At 40.6% G+C, this 17,133-nt stretch overlaps 1 protein-coding gene and 1 long non-coding RNA gene across 5 annotated transcripts in view; one reads left to right on the top strand and one right to left on the bottom strand.

Moving 5' to 3' along the window:
* LOC114486312 (uncharacterized) overlaps nucleotides 1-17,133 on the top strand; it is an 88,275-nt gene that overhangs the window by 57,731 nt on the left and 13,411 nt on the right. The gene's annotated exons all lie outside the window — the stretch shown is intronic.
* On the bottom strand, nucleotides 12,996-14,724 carry NPVF (neuropeptide VF precursor). Its single transcript, XM_007109997.2, has 2 exons — nucleotides 14,587-14,724; nucleotides 12,996-13,406 (listed from the first exon to the last, which is right to left on the bottom strand). Exons 1-2 carry the CDS (start codon nucleotides 14,722-14,724, stop codon nucleotides 12,996-12,998), a joined length of 549 nt encoding a protein of 182 aa, XP_007110059.2.

The following is a 17,133-nucleotide window of genomic DNA, read 5'->3' as shown; positions in this document are numbered from 1 at the left end:
GTAAAAGGAATTTAAGCATCAACTCTTGTGTGTGTATTTTAGTTACACACATATCACTTTATCAATATATATCATAAGTACGTACACAACTCCGACACGTATTGGTGTTAAAATATGCACATTAAAATGAGACGTTTTACAAACTTATGGTTACCAAAGGGGAAAGGGGAGGAGGGATAAGTTAGGAGATTGGGATTGACATATACACACTACTCTATATAAAAGAGATATCTAATAAGGACCTACTGTGTAACACAGGGAACTCAACTCGATATTCTGTAATAACCCATATGGGAAAAGAATCTAAAAGAGAATGGATATATGCAGATGTATAACTGATTGACCTTGCTGTGCACCTAAAACTAACACAACATTGTAAATCAACTATACTCCAATAAAAAATTTAAAAAGAGACATTTTGTATGTTTATATATGCTACTAACCAAGTTTCTTCATTTTTTTCCATTCATTTATTCCATAAATATTAATTGAACAACTACTGTGTGTCCAACACAGGGGATGGAAAGTTGAAAATGTCTGCTCCCTGATTTCAGAAAAATTCTCCTGTTTAGTAAACCATTGCCTTCCAAAGTGGGGTGAACCATCACCAAGATGGCACAAGATGATTCAATGAGCATGGAAAAAACTTTAGAACTTCTATACATTTCTAGCCCAACATTTAAAATGTCTGTTTTTGTTATATTTTATACTGGACTCTATTAATTCAGTGATACAATAAAGGAAGAGTATGAGGACATAGGCGCTCATATATTTTTCAAGGGAATATAAATTGGTGCAATATAAAAGGAAGGCAGTTTACCAACATCTATCAAAATTATGACTAGAGCATTTTGGCCTAGGAATCCCTCTTCTAGGAATTTTTCCTACATGCATACACACATAGGGCTTGAAAATATGCACAACTGGGCTCTAATGCACACACAGATTATTCAGTGTAACACTGTATGTAATAGGAAAAGATTTGACATAACTTAAATTTTCACCAAATAAATTGTTATTTCTATGCAATGGGATACCAGGCAGCCATTAAAAAGAATGATGATACTTTTTATATATTGTGACAACCTCTGAGTTATATTTTAAGGTTAAAAAAAAGTACTGAACAGTTGTGGAGTATGCTACCATTTGTGTAGCAAATGAAAGAAATTATATGTTTCCTTATAAATTATGTGTGTGTATATATAAACATTTCTTATATATGCATACTATTTCTAGAAATATGCACAAGAACCTGGCCACGCTGGTTGACTTTGAGAAGGGGAACTGATAACTGGATCTCACTGGAGGGAGGGAGGTGTTTCACCATATTCCTTTTTTGCACCTTTTGAATTTTGAACCATAGTACCTATTTGTTGCAGATTGGGTTTTCTGGAAGCAGATGCTGAGATGGAGTTTGGGGTACAAGCTGTTTATTAAAGATCAGCAGCTGTGGAAAGAAGGAAAGGAAGCAGGATTGGGTAGAGGGACAAGTCCATCTGTTTTATGAGCCTGACAAAACCTTGGCTAACCTCTGGGGAGCTCTGGAGCACTGATGGCCTCTCAGAGCAGTCCTAGGTTGGGTGGAAAGGGTCTTTTTACCCCTGCCTCAGTCAGGCGTTGGATGCCTCTGATCTGGGAAGGGCGTTATGGTGGGGTCAGGTAGCTCTCTGCAGCTGAGGCAGTCCCTGACAGGGCTGACAGCTTGGGTAGCAAATCTTATTTTGAAGGGAGATCGAGGTCGTGTGTCTCAGCAATGTCATTACTTTTCCTACCCGTACACTTTGTCAGAATTTGGATGGATGTAAAATCCCAACAATGTATGAAGGAGGAAAAGTCATTTTCAGATGAATAAGTCTTCAAACAATGTACCTTCCAGGCACCTCTTTCTACCTGTTTAAGTCAATGATTTTACCCCTGGTCTTTGAATTCTAATGCAGTTTAAACTGATGCAAGTAGTATAATCATGTTTGGTTTTTTTTTTCTTAGAAATTTGAACCCATATAGAAAAAAATCCTAAACATATTAGAAGTAATTGCTTCTGGGAAATAGAAATTGGGGGTAATGTGGTTGGGACTTGAGACAGTGGTTTTTCATCCAACTGGAACACTTTTGAGAGTGAAAGAGGGGGCACTATTAATAATTACACTGGGATAATAGGCATAAATCAGAACTGTCCGTGGAAAACTGGGATGCAGTCACTCTAACTATAAGCCTTGCAGAATTCTTTGGACTTTTAAACTTGCGCGTGTATTTCTTTGCTAAACATAAAATTAATCTTAAAAGGAGATTGATAAGGTTTTGGAAGTCAATTAGTACAGCTTCACACTTGCAGAAATGACATCTGTGATAACTCGTTTTTGATATTCCTATCTGCTGTATAACCATCCAGTCTCTGCTCAAACGCCTTTCCGTTGCACATGTGGGTCAGATCTGTTCCTGGGCAACTATAATTGTTAGGAGCTTATTTCAAAACTGCTAGGGCCTCCCTGGTGGCGCAGTGGTTGCGCGTCCGCCTGCCGATGCAGGGGAACCGGGTGCGCGCCCCGGTCCGGGAGGATCCCGCGTGCCGCGGAGCGGCTGGGCCCGTGAGCCGTGGCCGCTGGGCCTGCGCGTCCGGAGCCTGTGATCCGCAACGGGAGAGGCCACAACAGGGGGAGGCCCGCATACCACAAAAAAAAAACAAAACAAAAACCTGCTAGTTTGTTACTTTTGCCAATAGGTCATAATACAGAAGGCTTTCTGACTAGCTCTGGTTTTGATGTGCATCACTTTCATTAGTCCAAAAGAAGTGACACCTCCTCAACTTTTCTGCACCACTGTGCTGTATTTATTAGTATTAGAGTGAACAGTGCGCACAGACCTGAAAAGCGGGGAGAGCAGGTTTGCTTAGGCTAAGAAACAAGACTTCAGAAATGATTTAGTGTCTTGGGTAAGGTCAGGAATAACTCTACAAGGTAAAAGCCTTATCAGGTTTGATTGGCAAGTGAAAGGCTCGTGCATCAGAGAAATCGCTGACTTCAGTGTTGTGTAACCCCTGGCTCCATGCCTGCTCCATTCTTCTATCAGGCTGCCACCATTGCCCTCCTGCTGTCCTCTATGATGTAGGACATGGCCAAGATTGACACAGAGAGAGGGTTGAAGGGACGGTTGTTAAAATGTCACCCGCACAGACTGAAATCCAAATGGCTTAATTCACCGTGATACGTTTGAATCAATGAGAGTGAAAAAGTAAAGAGGTTGTGGTTTCTAATCAAAGGAAGTAATGCTTTAGTTACTGAAATGCAAATGGCTTAATTGGGAGGGACAAAAATTAATCAGGTCAAAAAGTTATATTAAGAGGAAACTTAAATCATCTCTGTCACAATTAGATCTGCAGTTGGTTTGTGGTAAAAGAAAGTACATATAGAAATTCAAGAGTCAAATGTAAATATTTTAGCATTTGATCAATTTGTGACTTCAGTTAATATTTCAATTTTGTGATAAATATGACCTTTGCATTCCATTGTAGATATTTTAATGTAGAAAGAACCTTGCTGATTCTTAATGGGTACTGTCTGTTTTGTTTGTTTAAGTATTCTGCCTTTCCTTAAGGATGTGCTGATTCCCTAATGCTAATAATCCTTAACTCATAGGTAGGCTCAGGCTGCAAAAATGTTTACTTTTGCCTACTATAAGCTGTTGAATTGAGATGATTGTGCATTAGTTTAAAATTTTAAAGTTGTTAACTGAGCCTTTAGTGTGTAGTATATTGTACAGTATAAAACAAGAGGATCTTAAAGACTTTCTGTAGTGGTGGTGGTGGTGTGGTTATTATTGTTTTGGTCTAAGAATTTAAAATTAGTTACGTACAAATGTGGAGCGTTTTCTTCCCTCTAGTGGTTAAAAATAACTTTGCAATATCGGTTACAATTCAGTGCTTTAAATTACAAGGGAAAAGCTATGTGATATTTTAAAAGCAGTTTGAAAATTATGTAGGTGCATTGCCGTAGCTAATTAGTATTGGTGCATATTTTAAGAAAGTGAAGCAATAGTTTTATGTTTTATTAACCACAATATACCAATGCCTGGAAATCTGCCAAGAGGTAAAATAAATTTTGAGATAGTTTTTCTTCATGATTAAAATAATATTTCTCGATCTCTACAAAGAGAGTATTAATTCCACATTAATCTCATTATAATATTATGCCACTCCTCATTCTAATAGTGATTTTCCTGTTTGACTCCTATAATACGTTAGTTCCTATATACAGGAAGAGAATAATGGGTGATAATACTTCCCATTTCCTAAGCTACAAATATGATAATATGTATTACCTTTGTGTTATATTGTGAGAGGAAAACTTCATGATATATGAAAAACAAAAATGGGCTATTAGGAAGAATGTGATAGAGCCCCGAAGTTCAAAGAGAAGTGCTATAACATTATAGGTGAATGGCTGTTGTCCATCCTCCATTTCTCAGGGAAATTAAACTAATCAAATGCTTCATTTTCATTACTGTTCTGAAATAAATGTGTTCTCATATCTGACTGGTAACAGAACCTTTGCTGTCCCAGGTAGTTCGAAAGAAGCACTAGCTTCTGCCCCAGGTGAATACAAAATAGTATGAACTAGTGAGATCATAAAATACTTTAGGAGAAAAAAAAATTAGCAACAATTACTTCCTTTCAAAATAAGCTTCAAGGGAATTTAGGAAAAATTTAATGTTCTGGTGAAAAACTCTAATATTCCTAAATAAGTCTGTCAGAATCAGAGCATCTCTAAAAAGCATCAACCTTATTGTTGTCAGAGGCATTTCCTGGCAGGCAAAATAATGTTAGAGCTTTGGGTATGGTTCCTTAAATATTAATAGTGTGAGTATAATTAGAGAATAGTGCCCGACTATGTAAAAAGTAAGTGAAATGGACTTAATACCACTGAATTGTACACTTAAAAATGGTTAAAATGGTAAATTTTATGTTACGCATATTTTACCATAGCAAAATAGAATACATAAAAAAAGGCAAATAAAATCTCCCTGATTTTTTAATGTTAATACTTCTAACAGTGAATAAAATGTGCAACGTCTAATAAACATTTTAGGAACTCAAGGCCACTTAATAAGTAGTAAGTTAAAATAAACATTGGGTATAATGTTCACCAGATAATATTTTCCTAATTCAGTCTGACTCCAGACAGCAAAGTGATTATATTTTCCACAGGGCTTTCAGTAACAAACATCAATCTGTGAGAAGCAGGGAAAGGCTGCAACACCCGAGTACTCCCACAATTCATGTCGTCTCGGGCTGGGACAGGCTTACTTCGGATTTATTTTAATTCCCTTATTGCTTTGTCCCTCTTCATTAATGGGATTGGTAAGAAACTGCAGACAACCCAGGGAGTGAGAGACCTAACCCGAGAGGAGCGTACTTACTGATGCCTTTCTCCCGCTCCACTTGCTAGTGACTGTGTAATTCAGTGGCTCTCTTGACCTGTACGGTTCTCCCACTGAAGCAGAAACTGATATTTGAGATTCATCAACAACAATAGCACTTTGTTTGCTGTAAGGAAAAAAGTCATTAGCTGCTTCTTTAGAGTCTAAGTTAAAAATGGTACAGCGTTTCTTCTGTGATGTTTTTACCCTTTATAGTCGTTCATTCTGATAAGGTAGGCACCTCCCTACCTGCTCTTAAGGTAGATACCTTAAGGAGTGACTAGGTTAAAGCTGTCTAGGAATCTAAGGTCTTTTTTTCTCTCTCTCTTCCTTCCTCCCTCCCTCCTTCCCTTCTTCCCTTCCTTCCTTCTTTCTTTCTAAAATCTGTATATAATGTTTAGAACATTGAGACTGTCTTCCTGGGCTCCAGTGCACTCATATTTTCTAGTTAAAGCTTCATTCAACAAATGTTTCCTGAATGCTTACATTATTTGAGGGCTGGATGGGAGGTGGGTGACGCGGTGGTGGATAGGATAGTGGATGGAGGAGGAAGAGTGTAAACTTTGACGTGAAACAGACCTTGGTGGAGCCCATTTGTTAGCTCCCATTTTTTCAGAATGTTCTCTGTGAGCTCAGTTCTCATGTGTAAAAATGAGCATAACAGGAGTGGTTAAAACAGCATTAAATGTTAAAACAGTTATCATAACAATCAACAGTCATTATTATTTAGCTGGGGATGGGATACAAAGAAGATTAGGACAGTCTAGTGCAGGGGCTCCTAATTAGGGGTGAGTTTGCCCCCCCAGGGAACATTTGGCAATGTCTGGAGACATTTTTAGTTGTCCCGTTTGCAGGGTGGCATCTAGTGGGTAGAGAATACAGGTACTGATAACCATCCTATGATGCACGGGGCAGCCCCACAACAAAGAATTGTCCAGCCCAAAATGTCAATAGCATTGACCTTGGTCTAATGAAGGAAAAAAATTAAAATATGCTATATATTTTATACAACAAGGAAGGGAGCTTGAGGAGAGGCTGGGCAGACCCTTCTGGTTGCCTATCCGATATCCATGCTCTTTTTTTCTATCATCATTGTGGTTGAGGCAATGTGCCCAAAGGAGAAACTACATTTCCCAGCTTCCCTTGCAGATTGGGGCAGCCAGTGAAATTCAAGAAAAAAATGCATGAAAGAGGAAGTTGTTGGATGGGGCCCTTTGGAAAAAGAGCACGCCTGTGCTTTGCCCCTTTGTTTTTGCTGCGAGATGGCCTGGTGGGAACCTTGTGCTTAGGATGATGGAGCAGAAAAATGGGAGGAGTCTAGATCCTTGATGACTGTGGAATTCCCACACCAGCCCAGAACTGCTTCCTTCTAGGCATTTTTATGTGTGGGGAAAGAAAAGCCTCTCTTGGTTAAAACAATTTTATTTAGGTTTTCTGTTAAATGCAGCTGCATCCAAATTTGACCAGGGTCTTGAAGGATTTTTGGTAAGTATAAAAGGGGCCTTTGAGCTGAAGGAATTAGCATGAACAAAGGCACAGAAATGTGAAAGTGCATGTTTCTAGGGAATAACATGTAGCTTGGTATGCTTATTAAATAAAATGATAAGTTGCATAGGAAGAGTGTCACATAATGTTTGCAGGAAGATCTTTAGGGAAAAAAATGAAAAAGGAAAAACATGAAGTAAGTAGAGGCCAACGCTTTCCCCTTTCTTGACTATTTCATTTTGTTGGACCTTTCATTTTTCTCACTGAGAAATTGGTCCCAGAGCCAGTATATTTTTTTTTCCTTTTTGTATTTCTCAAGGTCGTTGTCACAGTATGATGTATGAAATGTGGACTTGAGAGCACGTGGAAGTTCCCTTCCCTGAAAATCATCGACATATAGCGTGTGTCATCCCCAACTTTCCCCTGAAGCTCCACACTTTGCTCATCTTAACAGACTGGCTGAGGTTTAGGTTAGGCCCAATCCAAATGGAATTTCTTTGAGGAAGTAAAGTGTTGGAAGAGAGGAGGAGGGGTGGAGAATGAAGTATTTGGGAGGAGGTGCCTGGGAAAGCACACTAAGGAGAAGAGCACAATTACCACCTCGCTTCTATTTACTGCTACTATAAAAAGCCAGTATTCGGAGGAAGGTCAGGCTAAACCACTTGAGTGATTCTGATCGTTTTGGCACGTTATGTTCTCAGCACTTAAATGGCCAGTCAGATAACAATATTCATTTATAAATTGAATTAGATGTTAATTTAAAATAATTCGAGAAATAAAAATCTTCTGTGGCAGTAATTCTTAAACTTTATGGGATACAAACTCCACTGAGAATTTACCCTAGAACTCTGAACTCTTCCCCCAGAAAAATGCACATATATGTGTAATGACGCAGAGACAGTGTCATTTTTAGCAGCTTGAAAGCATTCTTTACAAGTAGAGATCCATCTTTGTTGCAAAGAATATCAAAAGTGAAGTTTTAATCAAAACACCAAAATCTGACAGATGTAAAATTCCAAAGCCAGATCACCGTGTGCAGACTTCTTAAAGGAAATGGTTGGAAAGTGGTTCCACTAAGTCCTCAATTTTCTCACCCACGTGGAGACCATGAAAGGATAAGGTTTGGGTTTATGAAGAGATTTCTTTGGAGAGCATTGTTACCCTACTGCGAATGCCCCCCACCCATGCCCACGTGCTGGGGATTACTGAGTCCATTACTCTTCAGGGAGGATCTTCTATACGATGAGGAAACGTGTTCCATGTGGTTGAGAGAAACAAAAAATTGGTGCTCAACTCCAGGTCAAAAAGCTAAAGAGTCTGGGGGCAACAAGATAGAAGAGGCATGTTGGGATCACACCCAGTGTGGAGGGCGAGCTGTGGGTAACCAGGTATGAGCTGCAAGGAAGAGAGATTTGCAGAAGCTGTTTCAAGTCCTACTCGAGAGGACCCCTAGAAGACTGTGTCCCAGGCCGAGGGCTGAGGCCAGCCATGGTGCGTGGTACCATCCTCTGGGTCCTGAGAGTGAATCCATACACCCTGGCAAGAACTGTTCTATAACTCCTTGCCTCTCATCTCCAATTCTCTTCCATCCCAGAAGAGTCCAACAGAGCCAGAGAGTGAGGAGGCAGTTGAGGTTGGAAAAGAGAGCAGAAGTCGATCTCATTCCTGTCCCCCAACTCAGACCTCACATGGGAAGTGTTGAAGATGAATGAAAGAATGTAGATTGAAACGTTGATTACAATGGAATTGAGACTGTGCATTTTGACTTAGGCCAAAGAACAGCTAAGAGCATCTGGGAATTTCTTGGCATCTGGCCAAGTTTCCATCCGGGGCCAGGGGAAGATTTCTGCACACCTCCTTCCCCACCCTTTACATTTTAAAGGGGGTAGTGAGACACACACAAAAAATTGCATTTTGACTACATTTCATGAATTGTGCAGTTATATTTTTTACCCACTGTGGGATGTAAGTAGACCTCTCAGGCCTGTGTGACAGGCTGGCCCTTGTGTTTCATGTAGAGAACGAAAGCTGCTCTGATTAATAAATGGGGGAGGGGGCACTGGATTTTAGGAGAGTAGGTAGAGGAGCCAGCAGGGCTGAGATGGGGGGGAACAGGACAGACTACATAATTTGTGGGGCCCGATGGAAAATGCAAAATGCAGCACTCGTTCAAAATTATTAAGAATTTCAGGACAGTGACAATAAAGCACTTAACCAAATGTGGGGCCCTGGGCACCTGCATGGGTCACATGCCCATAAAGCCACCCCGGTGAGCATCGGAGGTTAGAAGAGGAGGAGACCCTGCTAGGGGTCCAGGTAAAGAGAGACTTGGGAGAAGAGGCTTGTCTAGTCAAGACTTTTTCAGTGTAATGATATGCAATGTGATCGCCTGTTTGAGATCCCACAAATCTGCAGAGAGATCGCAAACTTCCTTATGCGACTGGATTTCTTGTAGAAGCTGGTGAAGGGGGTGGCAAGTGGCTAAAACAGAGTAAGCTACCTGCTTAAGGGGACAGCTGACACCTGGTTATTCACCTAACGTTTTCCATAAATTTCAAAGGTTTAGGTAAAGAACCCATGTTCTACGACAAGAAATTTCCTTGCGTCATGTAGTATCAAGGGATCGAATGGCCTTTTTGTTTATTTATTAGTGCAGCAGCATGTTGCATACTTTCACTTTGCTCAGGATGGGCAACCGGGGACCAAATCTGGAAGTACAGAGGCTCTAAATACTTGACATTGTAATGGAAACCATGGATGGCGGGGGCCAGACACCCCTTCTGCCTTTACGAAGAGATGGCAGAGCCACATCAGCCCCTGCCATGGCCCATGCCCCTCCCAGCGATGTATGAGAGGTTGACTGGGAGGGGGCTGCTGCAGCTGCCCCTCACCCCAAAACCAAGCAAGAGAGGTTCCTAGAAAATCACTCTTACAGAGTGGGGTCATGAAGCAGATACTGGCAGTTCATTACTGATGGGTAGTTTGTATAGGTAGTAGGCTTGCTGATCTGCCTCTGCCCCTCCTAAGCAGGGCAAAGGGGGTTGGAGACAAATGGGGGCAGTGGTGGGGCAGCTGAGGAGCAGCTTCAGTCCTGCCTTGGCATGACAAGGCCATCTGCCTTTTCTATAGATGAAGTGGATGCTGAGAAGGTAGCTGTCTTGAGCCTTTCTTTCTGGCAATAAGAGGGCATGGAGAGTACAGGTGGGTTGAGGGTGGTTGGAAGAGATCAAGGAGCATCCAGGTCTCTTAGGTCACTTGACCTAGGCAGTGTGAAGTTCCCTCAGTGCTTCCCGAAGAACTCCCTTGTAGAAGAAGCAACATTATATAGAGAGATGAGACAGAGTCTCTTGATTTCCCATCCCCGTCCTTCCCATCCCCCTCCCTTGCCCACCCAACACCCTGGAGAAGATAGGAGAGGAGATTTTTTTCCAGAGGCCTACCGTTTTCCCTCCCACCACCCTACCTCGGGGGTGAGAAAGGGGCGGAAGAGAAAAAGAGCAGCCTTGCTCCTTTCCCACTTCACGTCCTTCCAGCCCCCAGCCCTGCCAGCAATGGGGGAGGACAAACTTTGCTTTGGATATGAGGCTGCCATCTTCAGCTGGACTTGACTGAGTTTTTTAATATCAAGAAGTGACGAGGAAGTTTTAGAGTCTGTCCAGGGTATCATTAAGGCGGTCTCTACCCAGCAGGAAAAGGAGATTCAACACAGCCCAGCTGGGGGCAGGATGGGAGAGAATTAATACCATTTCTGGCTTGCACCCTAAGGAATTGAGGTTGCTGAATAAACTGATTAATATCTGACTAAGGACTTCTCATTCTATGACAGAAGTTGAATCACTGTGCATTCGCGTGGTGGTGTACTGTGTTTATAAATTGTTAGTTTTAAGAGTGTGATTAGATTTTTCTCTGCAAATCAAAAACTTGAAATACTAAGTGAGGAGAAAAGAGACACACCAGAAGGCAAATTTCCAGATATAGATAGAAGAGACACTTAGAGAGGTATCTAATAACTGCCTTTTTCTTTTATCTTTCTTTAAAAAAAATTTTTCAGTCTATCACGGATTCACTAACAGTTGATGCAGTGGCAGAAATAGGTGTATAAAAATATTTGTAAATAATTTATTATTCATGTTCATTTATTTGTCAAACATGTTATTCTGTTAAATTATTTAATATTCATCATAAAATTTGCCAGGCTACTCCTCTATTTAATTTTTTACTTAAGTGTGACTGTGTTCATACGATAGTGATGTGGCAAATCAGTCTCTCTCCTCTTCTCCCCATTACTAGAGGCTTCTTAAGTATATTCAATGTTCTTTTTATTTAGACAAAATTATTTCATCTTTCATTTCATCTTTACATTACAATATTCTTTACATTTTTTTTAACTTCCAATATATTAGCTGTACTGAGAAGGAAAAATTCCTGTGAACGATAATCTATTAAGAGAGGGCAATGACTTCATTCCTTGTTGTCTTCACCTCAGAGTTGTTACAGCTTTATGTCGTCTTTAGGAGTAGGCTCCAGATTTATTTTTCTTGTTTCAATTCTGCATCATCTATTTTCTTCAATCCCAGTCTCCTAAAATGTAAGCAGTACAAAATATCCTCATCCATCACAACAATAGCATGTAAAAGAAAGCATATGCAAATGTAGGTCATGATCCTAATTGCCTAATTATACCTGAATTGAATTGTGTTGCACTTGAAATGAGTGAGATGTTGATGGGATCCTGAATTTGTCATGGGCACTTAGAATGACAATGTTACCGTTGACTCATCTCTCTCCCTCATCGCCACCCCACTCCCAACATCTGATGAGTTGCCAACCTCTTCCTGTACAATATCTCAGGACCTCAGCAGAAACATCAGTGGTTCTCCTTTTCCTGATAAACAACCTTCAGAATATTTTATGTGGCTCTGAATATCTGCACCCTCTGCTCTTACCCCACCCTTCTTGTCTTCTTTCCTCTTCTCACCAGACTGAGCCCCAGCTCTTCTTGGCTCACCTTGCTTTAGTACCTTTCTTCATACTCCTCTTTTTGCCTGAAAATACCCTCTCTCTTCCCTCTAGTCTCTGAATGTTCAAAACAGAGTCACCATTCAAAGTCCAACTCATGAAATATCCCTGGATTCCCACATGAAGAAACATTCTTCTTTTTTGAATCTCTGTAAGACCTTATTAGTGCCTCTCATATCATTTCATTTATCCTATCAAATATTGAGGACTTACTACCTGCCAGACAGTTCTAGGCGTTGGGAATATGACAATGGACAAAAATTATGGGATTTATAGAACTGAAATTCTAGTAAAAAGGATGAACCCTAAATATATAATATGTCAGATGAGGATAAGTACTATGGTAAAAATAAATCAGGAGTGCTCTGAGAAGCTCTCACTGATAAGATGTCACAACCTGCCTCCTTATTTCCTTCAGGTCTTAACTAAAGGGTCAGGTTCAATTTTTTATAAAAATTTTTTTTAACATATGCTCTGTACTAGAACATAATAGGTAGGTAGCTTATTAAATGTTTGAACCTCTTGTGGTAGCTTGTGCTCTGATTTGTACTAGTAGATAATTCAATAAATACATATCAATATAAAGAATGCTTATAATAAGAGGAATTATTTATAAAATGAGATCCTGGAAAAAGAAATTTTGATTTAAAGTTGAGGAAACAGATCTTCTGAATTTGAGACCTGGGTTATTGAGATGGTGTCCTTTGTACCTGCAGGCAACTCCCTCATGCGGGACCTTTTATGCTAGAGAGGTCAAATGTTGGACAATACGTCATAGGCATGAATTCCCGATTCTGTCATCGCCTGTTACTACTTAATGAGTGGCTGTAGAGTAATGAGAGGGATGCCCATATGTGGCTTAGGGGAAGCTCTCTCATTATTTCATACCTGTAGTCATGTTTATAACTGACCTTCTATAGCTCTCAATTTACAGGTGTTTATTTCCCTGTGCCTTTTCCTTTTGCCTTCCAAGAAACTTAACTTTCTTAGAAACTTCTTTTGAAAACATGTAAGCCTTTTTAAACTTTCTGGATTAGCTCTACATAACTGCCTATGCATTTTAATTCGTATTCAAGTATTTACCTTAGGTTCTTTTGATCAGGATTCTGGATTTCTTGGGGCTGGCAGGTCACGGAGTAAAGTAACCCATTGGCAGATGGTGAATGCATGGATTGTTGGAGCAAATCATTCAGTATCTTGGTGACACTTTTGGCTACTGTTGTTCTCCCAAACCTTTGGGGCAGATTAGGAACACGTCTCGAGATGCTGTCCTCTGTATTGCTTCCAAATCTCAGAGGCGGGTTGGACATTGCCCCAGTGCTTCTTTCTTCTTCCATGGTCCTCCCAAATCTCAGTGGCAAGTTGGCTACTGAGGGTGGCATTTTGTTGACTGCAGGTGTACTCATCTTAATGACGTTTTTTGGACCCCAGTCTTTTAACTCTTCAAAATTGAGACTTCTTTCTTTTTCCCAGGGGAGATCTCCTCTAGGCTATAATTAGAAATAACCATTAAAATAACATTATTATTATAAGCAATGGATTTAAACCCCAAATTAAGTTAAATCCAGACTTTAATCTGTAGAATTGTTAAAGCTATGAACAAAGTTTGTGCTTTCCTGAGCAGAATTTTTAAAATAAATAATTTGTATTAAGCTTCTTAAAGCAATCTAGTTTCACCGTCCCTGGACTATTGTAAGACAACTATAAAATATTAATAAAATATATACAGTGCATGCAGCCATGTGTCCGAGCAGCAAGAACATAATGAAGTACTGAAATGAGGCCAAAGTTTATTTTACTGCAGTTATTCTCCTTCAGCTTTGATTCATGTTGTTTATGAAATATTTCATAGATTTTTATATTTTGCTTTTAGAGACACCTTCCACTGCCTCTTCATGTCTCTTGCTTCCCTCCTCTTTAAAAGCCAAAGTGGTGGCTCATGAAAGCAGAGATGCTAGCCACATTTTGGGGTACAGCTGGAGGAGACTTCTTTTTTACCTGCTCATATTCAGAGTTCCACGCTAAAAGCATTTCTCAAGAAATTGATTGTATTTTTGTCAGTATGTAAATTATATTAGTAAAACACCAATTGGTTTGTGGGTTACTACACCACTACTATACCAACTTTAAAGCAACCACTTAAAATACAGCAAATATTTAATTGGATTTAGTTTTACCATGAAAGTTTGTCCATATGAGATTTTTAAATAACTGTTTTCTGATTGTAAAAAGTAATACCTACTCATTTCAGCAAATTTGGGAAATTATATAAAGGCATAGAGAAGAAAATAAAAATAACGTGGAATTCCACCATCTAGGGATAAACATTTTGCTTTGATATAGAAAGACGATTCAAACGTCCAGCTGAAATGTATCCAGTACTTATTTCTGCAACTACTTATTACAACTGTGCACTTCTGAGTCAAATTGAAAATTAATGCTCCTTATGCTTTCAAAGTATCAAACTCTGCACTAAAATTGTCATGAAAGGCCAGGCTGTGTGCTGTTGTGCTACCAAATCCAAGTTAGAGCCATACACTGCCATGGGAAGGCTGAAGTGTGACAAAAAACAAAACACAACTTCTTCCTTACTCCTTACAAAAGCACTGGACTCAGGACAAATGTTCAGTAGTTCATGCTAGTCATGTTAGACAGAGTTAAAAAACTTACCTCAGAATATTTGTCATAATTCTTTTTGCTGTGAAGATTGGGCATCATTGATTCATCTGAACAGAAGCTGTTTGACGTTAATAAGCTTGAAGTGGCTAAAGTCAGTAAAATGAATTGTTTTGATGAAATAATTTCCATTTTGTCCAAAATCTAGAATTAAGTTTATATGTGCAGCCTGATGTCTACATGAAGGGAAATTGTGGTCTTTTTATCCTGTCCAAAAACAAAGGAAAGTTCACTTTCACAGTGACCTCAATCCCACGTGTTTTAAGCACCAACGTTAATTAGTGTTTAACTGAAATATGTATGTAAGGAATGTAGGTAACTCATTCTAGGAAGACAGCAACGTTTCTACTTGCAAATTCATTAACTTTGAAAATAATTTTCTTCATTATGAAGGAGCATTTAATTAGATAAGTTTGGGGCCATCATCGTTAAGATTCCAAACAGAATGCTTCATTTCTCTGAGCTCAAACAAGAAGTATTTTCTTTTTGGTGTTTACGTCAATTCTTGGGAGAAGGAAAAAAAAGTATTCAATACATGCTAGCTCTGTTAAAGTGTTTTTTTTCACACAAAAGTGTTAGGCGTAGTATTTTCAAAATGTCAGACAAAATTACAGTGTGAAAAGAATTCCAAATCACATAAGACCCAAATAAAATGCCATTAATTAACTTTTTGTAAAATGCTGTTTGGTTATTAAAAAGCTTCAGGAGTAAATGTCAACTGTAACGTGAAGGGTGTGCATAAGACCCAGCGATTGGCATTTTGACAAACTGGCTGTCTCAGGAGAAGCTGGAGGCAGCTCAAGGCTTTTTGTATTTGCCCTGTGGGCCTTATTTGGCAAAACCATATAAATCACCGGGATTTTACTTCTATGACGATGCCGCATCCTACCTTCTACCTCAAACCCCTTAAGAACCCTGGCAGAGGATTGGTAAATCACGCACATGCTAATTTTGTTGCTCCCCTGGCCCATATTATTTAGGTAATGTTGTGGTCCATGCGCGGGTTGGAAGAAGAATTTCTAGACACGAAGTATTTTGGAAAAGAGTGAGTTTATTGAGAACAAAGAGCAGAGTTAGTGAGGGGCGCTACAGATACAGCCAGTCGGCTATCCCTGGTCTATCTGGAAGTCGGCCCGCTGTATTGGCAGCGGCCCTCACTAACCCTGCTCTTCTCTGTTACTTTCACCTTTTTCTCGGTCCGCATTGACTTACAGGAGCCTAGGTGTCGCCTCTGAGCCATCCCAGGAGTGCCTTTTCACGTTTCAGGGGACTGCCAAATGGTGAGTCACCCGGTGGGTCCTGGTCCCAGGAATCTCTCCTTTCTTTCTTTCCCTGCCCAAGTCGCATGGTGCCTTAGTTGCACGGTTCGTACTTCAGTTGCATGGTTTGTGCCTTAGCCGCACGCTCAGGGGTCACCTCTCACAGTCAAGACGTGATTGTTGGGACGGTCAGCCCATTTTGTGCCTTAGTCGCACGGAGAGATCACTGGGACAAAGGGAATGCCTTTCTGTCAGCCGATGACTCTCAGTACCCCCATTCTACGGCATACAGGCTAAGAATGGGTTCTGGTTCGTCTCGGGAGCCTCCCTCAGACTCAACCCTCGGCTGTATCCTTAGGAACTGGAAAAATTTGACCCTGAAAATCTCAAAAAGAAGAGGCTCATATTCTTTTGTAACATGGCTTGGCCCCAGTATAAACTGGGGGACAGAGAACAATGGCCTCTTAATGGCACACTAAATTGTAACACGATCCTCCAACTTGATCTCTTTTGCCGGAAACAAGGAAAGGACTCAGAGGTGCCTTATGTCCAGACCTTTATGGCCCTTAGTCAGAATCCGGATCTGAGGGGCTCATGCTGCATGTGTCTTTCTGTTGCCGCCTTACCCCCCCGACCCCCTCTGTCTCCCTCTCCAGCAGATCTCCTAGACGACCCTCTACTCGACCTTTCCTGTCCCCCACCTCATCAACCCCCTTTGCTTCAGCCCCCGCCGCCGCCTCAACCCACAGCTCCCCAACAGGCACCCCCTTATTGGGGCAAAAGCCCCCTCTCCCCACACAAGATCAAGAACTGCCCAACGCCAGGAAACAGTTTCTAATATGCTTCCCCTAAGGGAAGTAGCAAATGGAGACATGGGCATTATTAGAGTCCATGTTCCCTTTCCCATGTCTGACATTTTCCCAAATTCAAAACAAGTTAGATTCCTTCAGTCAGGATCCCACCACTTTTATTAAGGAATTTCAGGCCCTCACTATAGCCTTTGACCTGACCTGGCAAGCCATTCACATAGTCCTGACCACTTGTACACATGAAGAGAAAAACAGGATATGGGCATTAGCCCAAGCTTGGGCAGACGAGACACAGCTGTGTTTCCAAAACCTGGATGGATGGGGACCCATTTTGGGCTAGCTAAATGACTCTCTTTGTAACTACACCCTCAATTTTTGTTTTTTTTGTTTTTTTTTGTTTTCTGGTACGCAGGCTTCTCACTGCTGTGGCCTCTCCCATTGCGGAGCACAGGCTCCGGACGCGCAGGCTCAGC

This window comes from Physeter macrocephalus, chromosome 5 (assembly GCF_002837175.3).
Source record: "Physeter macrocephalus isolate SW-GA chromosome 5, ASM283717v5, whole genome shotgun sequence".
Lineage (NCBI taxonomy): Eukaryota > Metazoa > Chordata > Mammalia > Artiodactyla > Physeteridae > Physeter > Physeter macrocephalus.
Note: the sequence above shows the minus strand (reverse complement) of the source record. Positions and strands in the feature narration are given on the sequence as shown.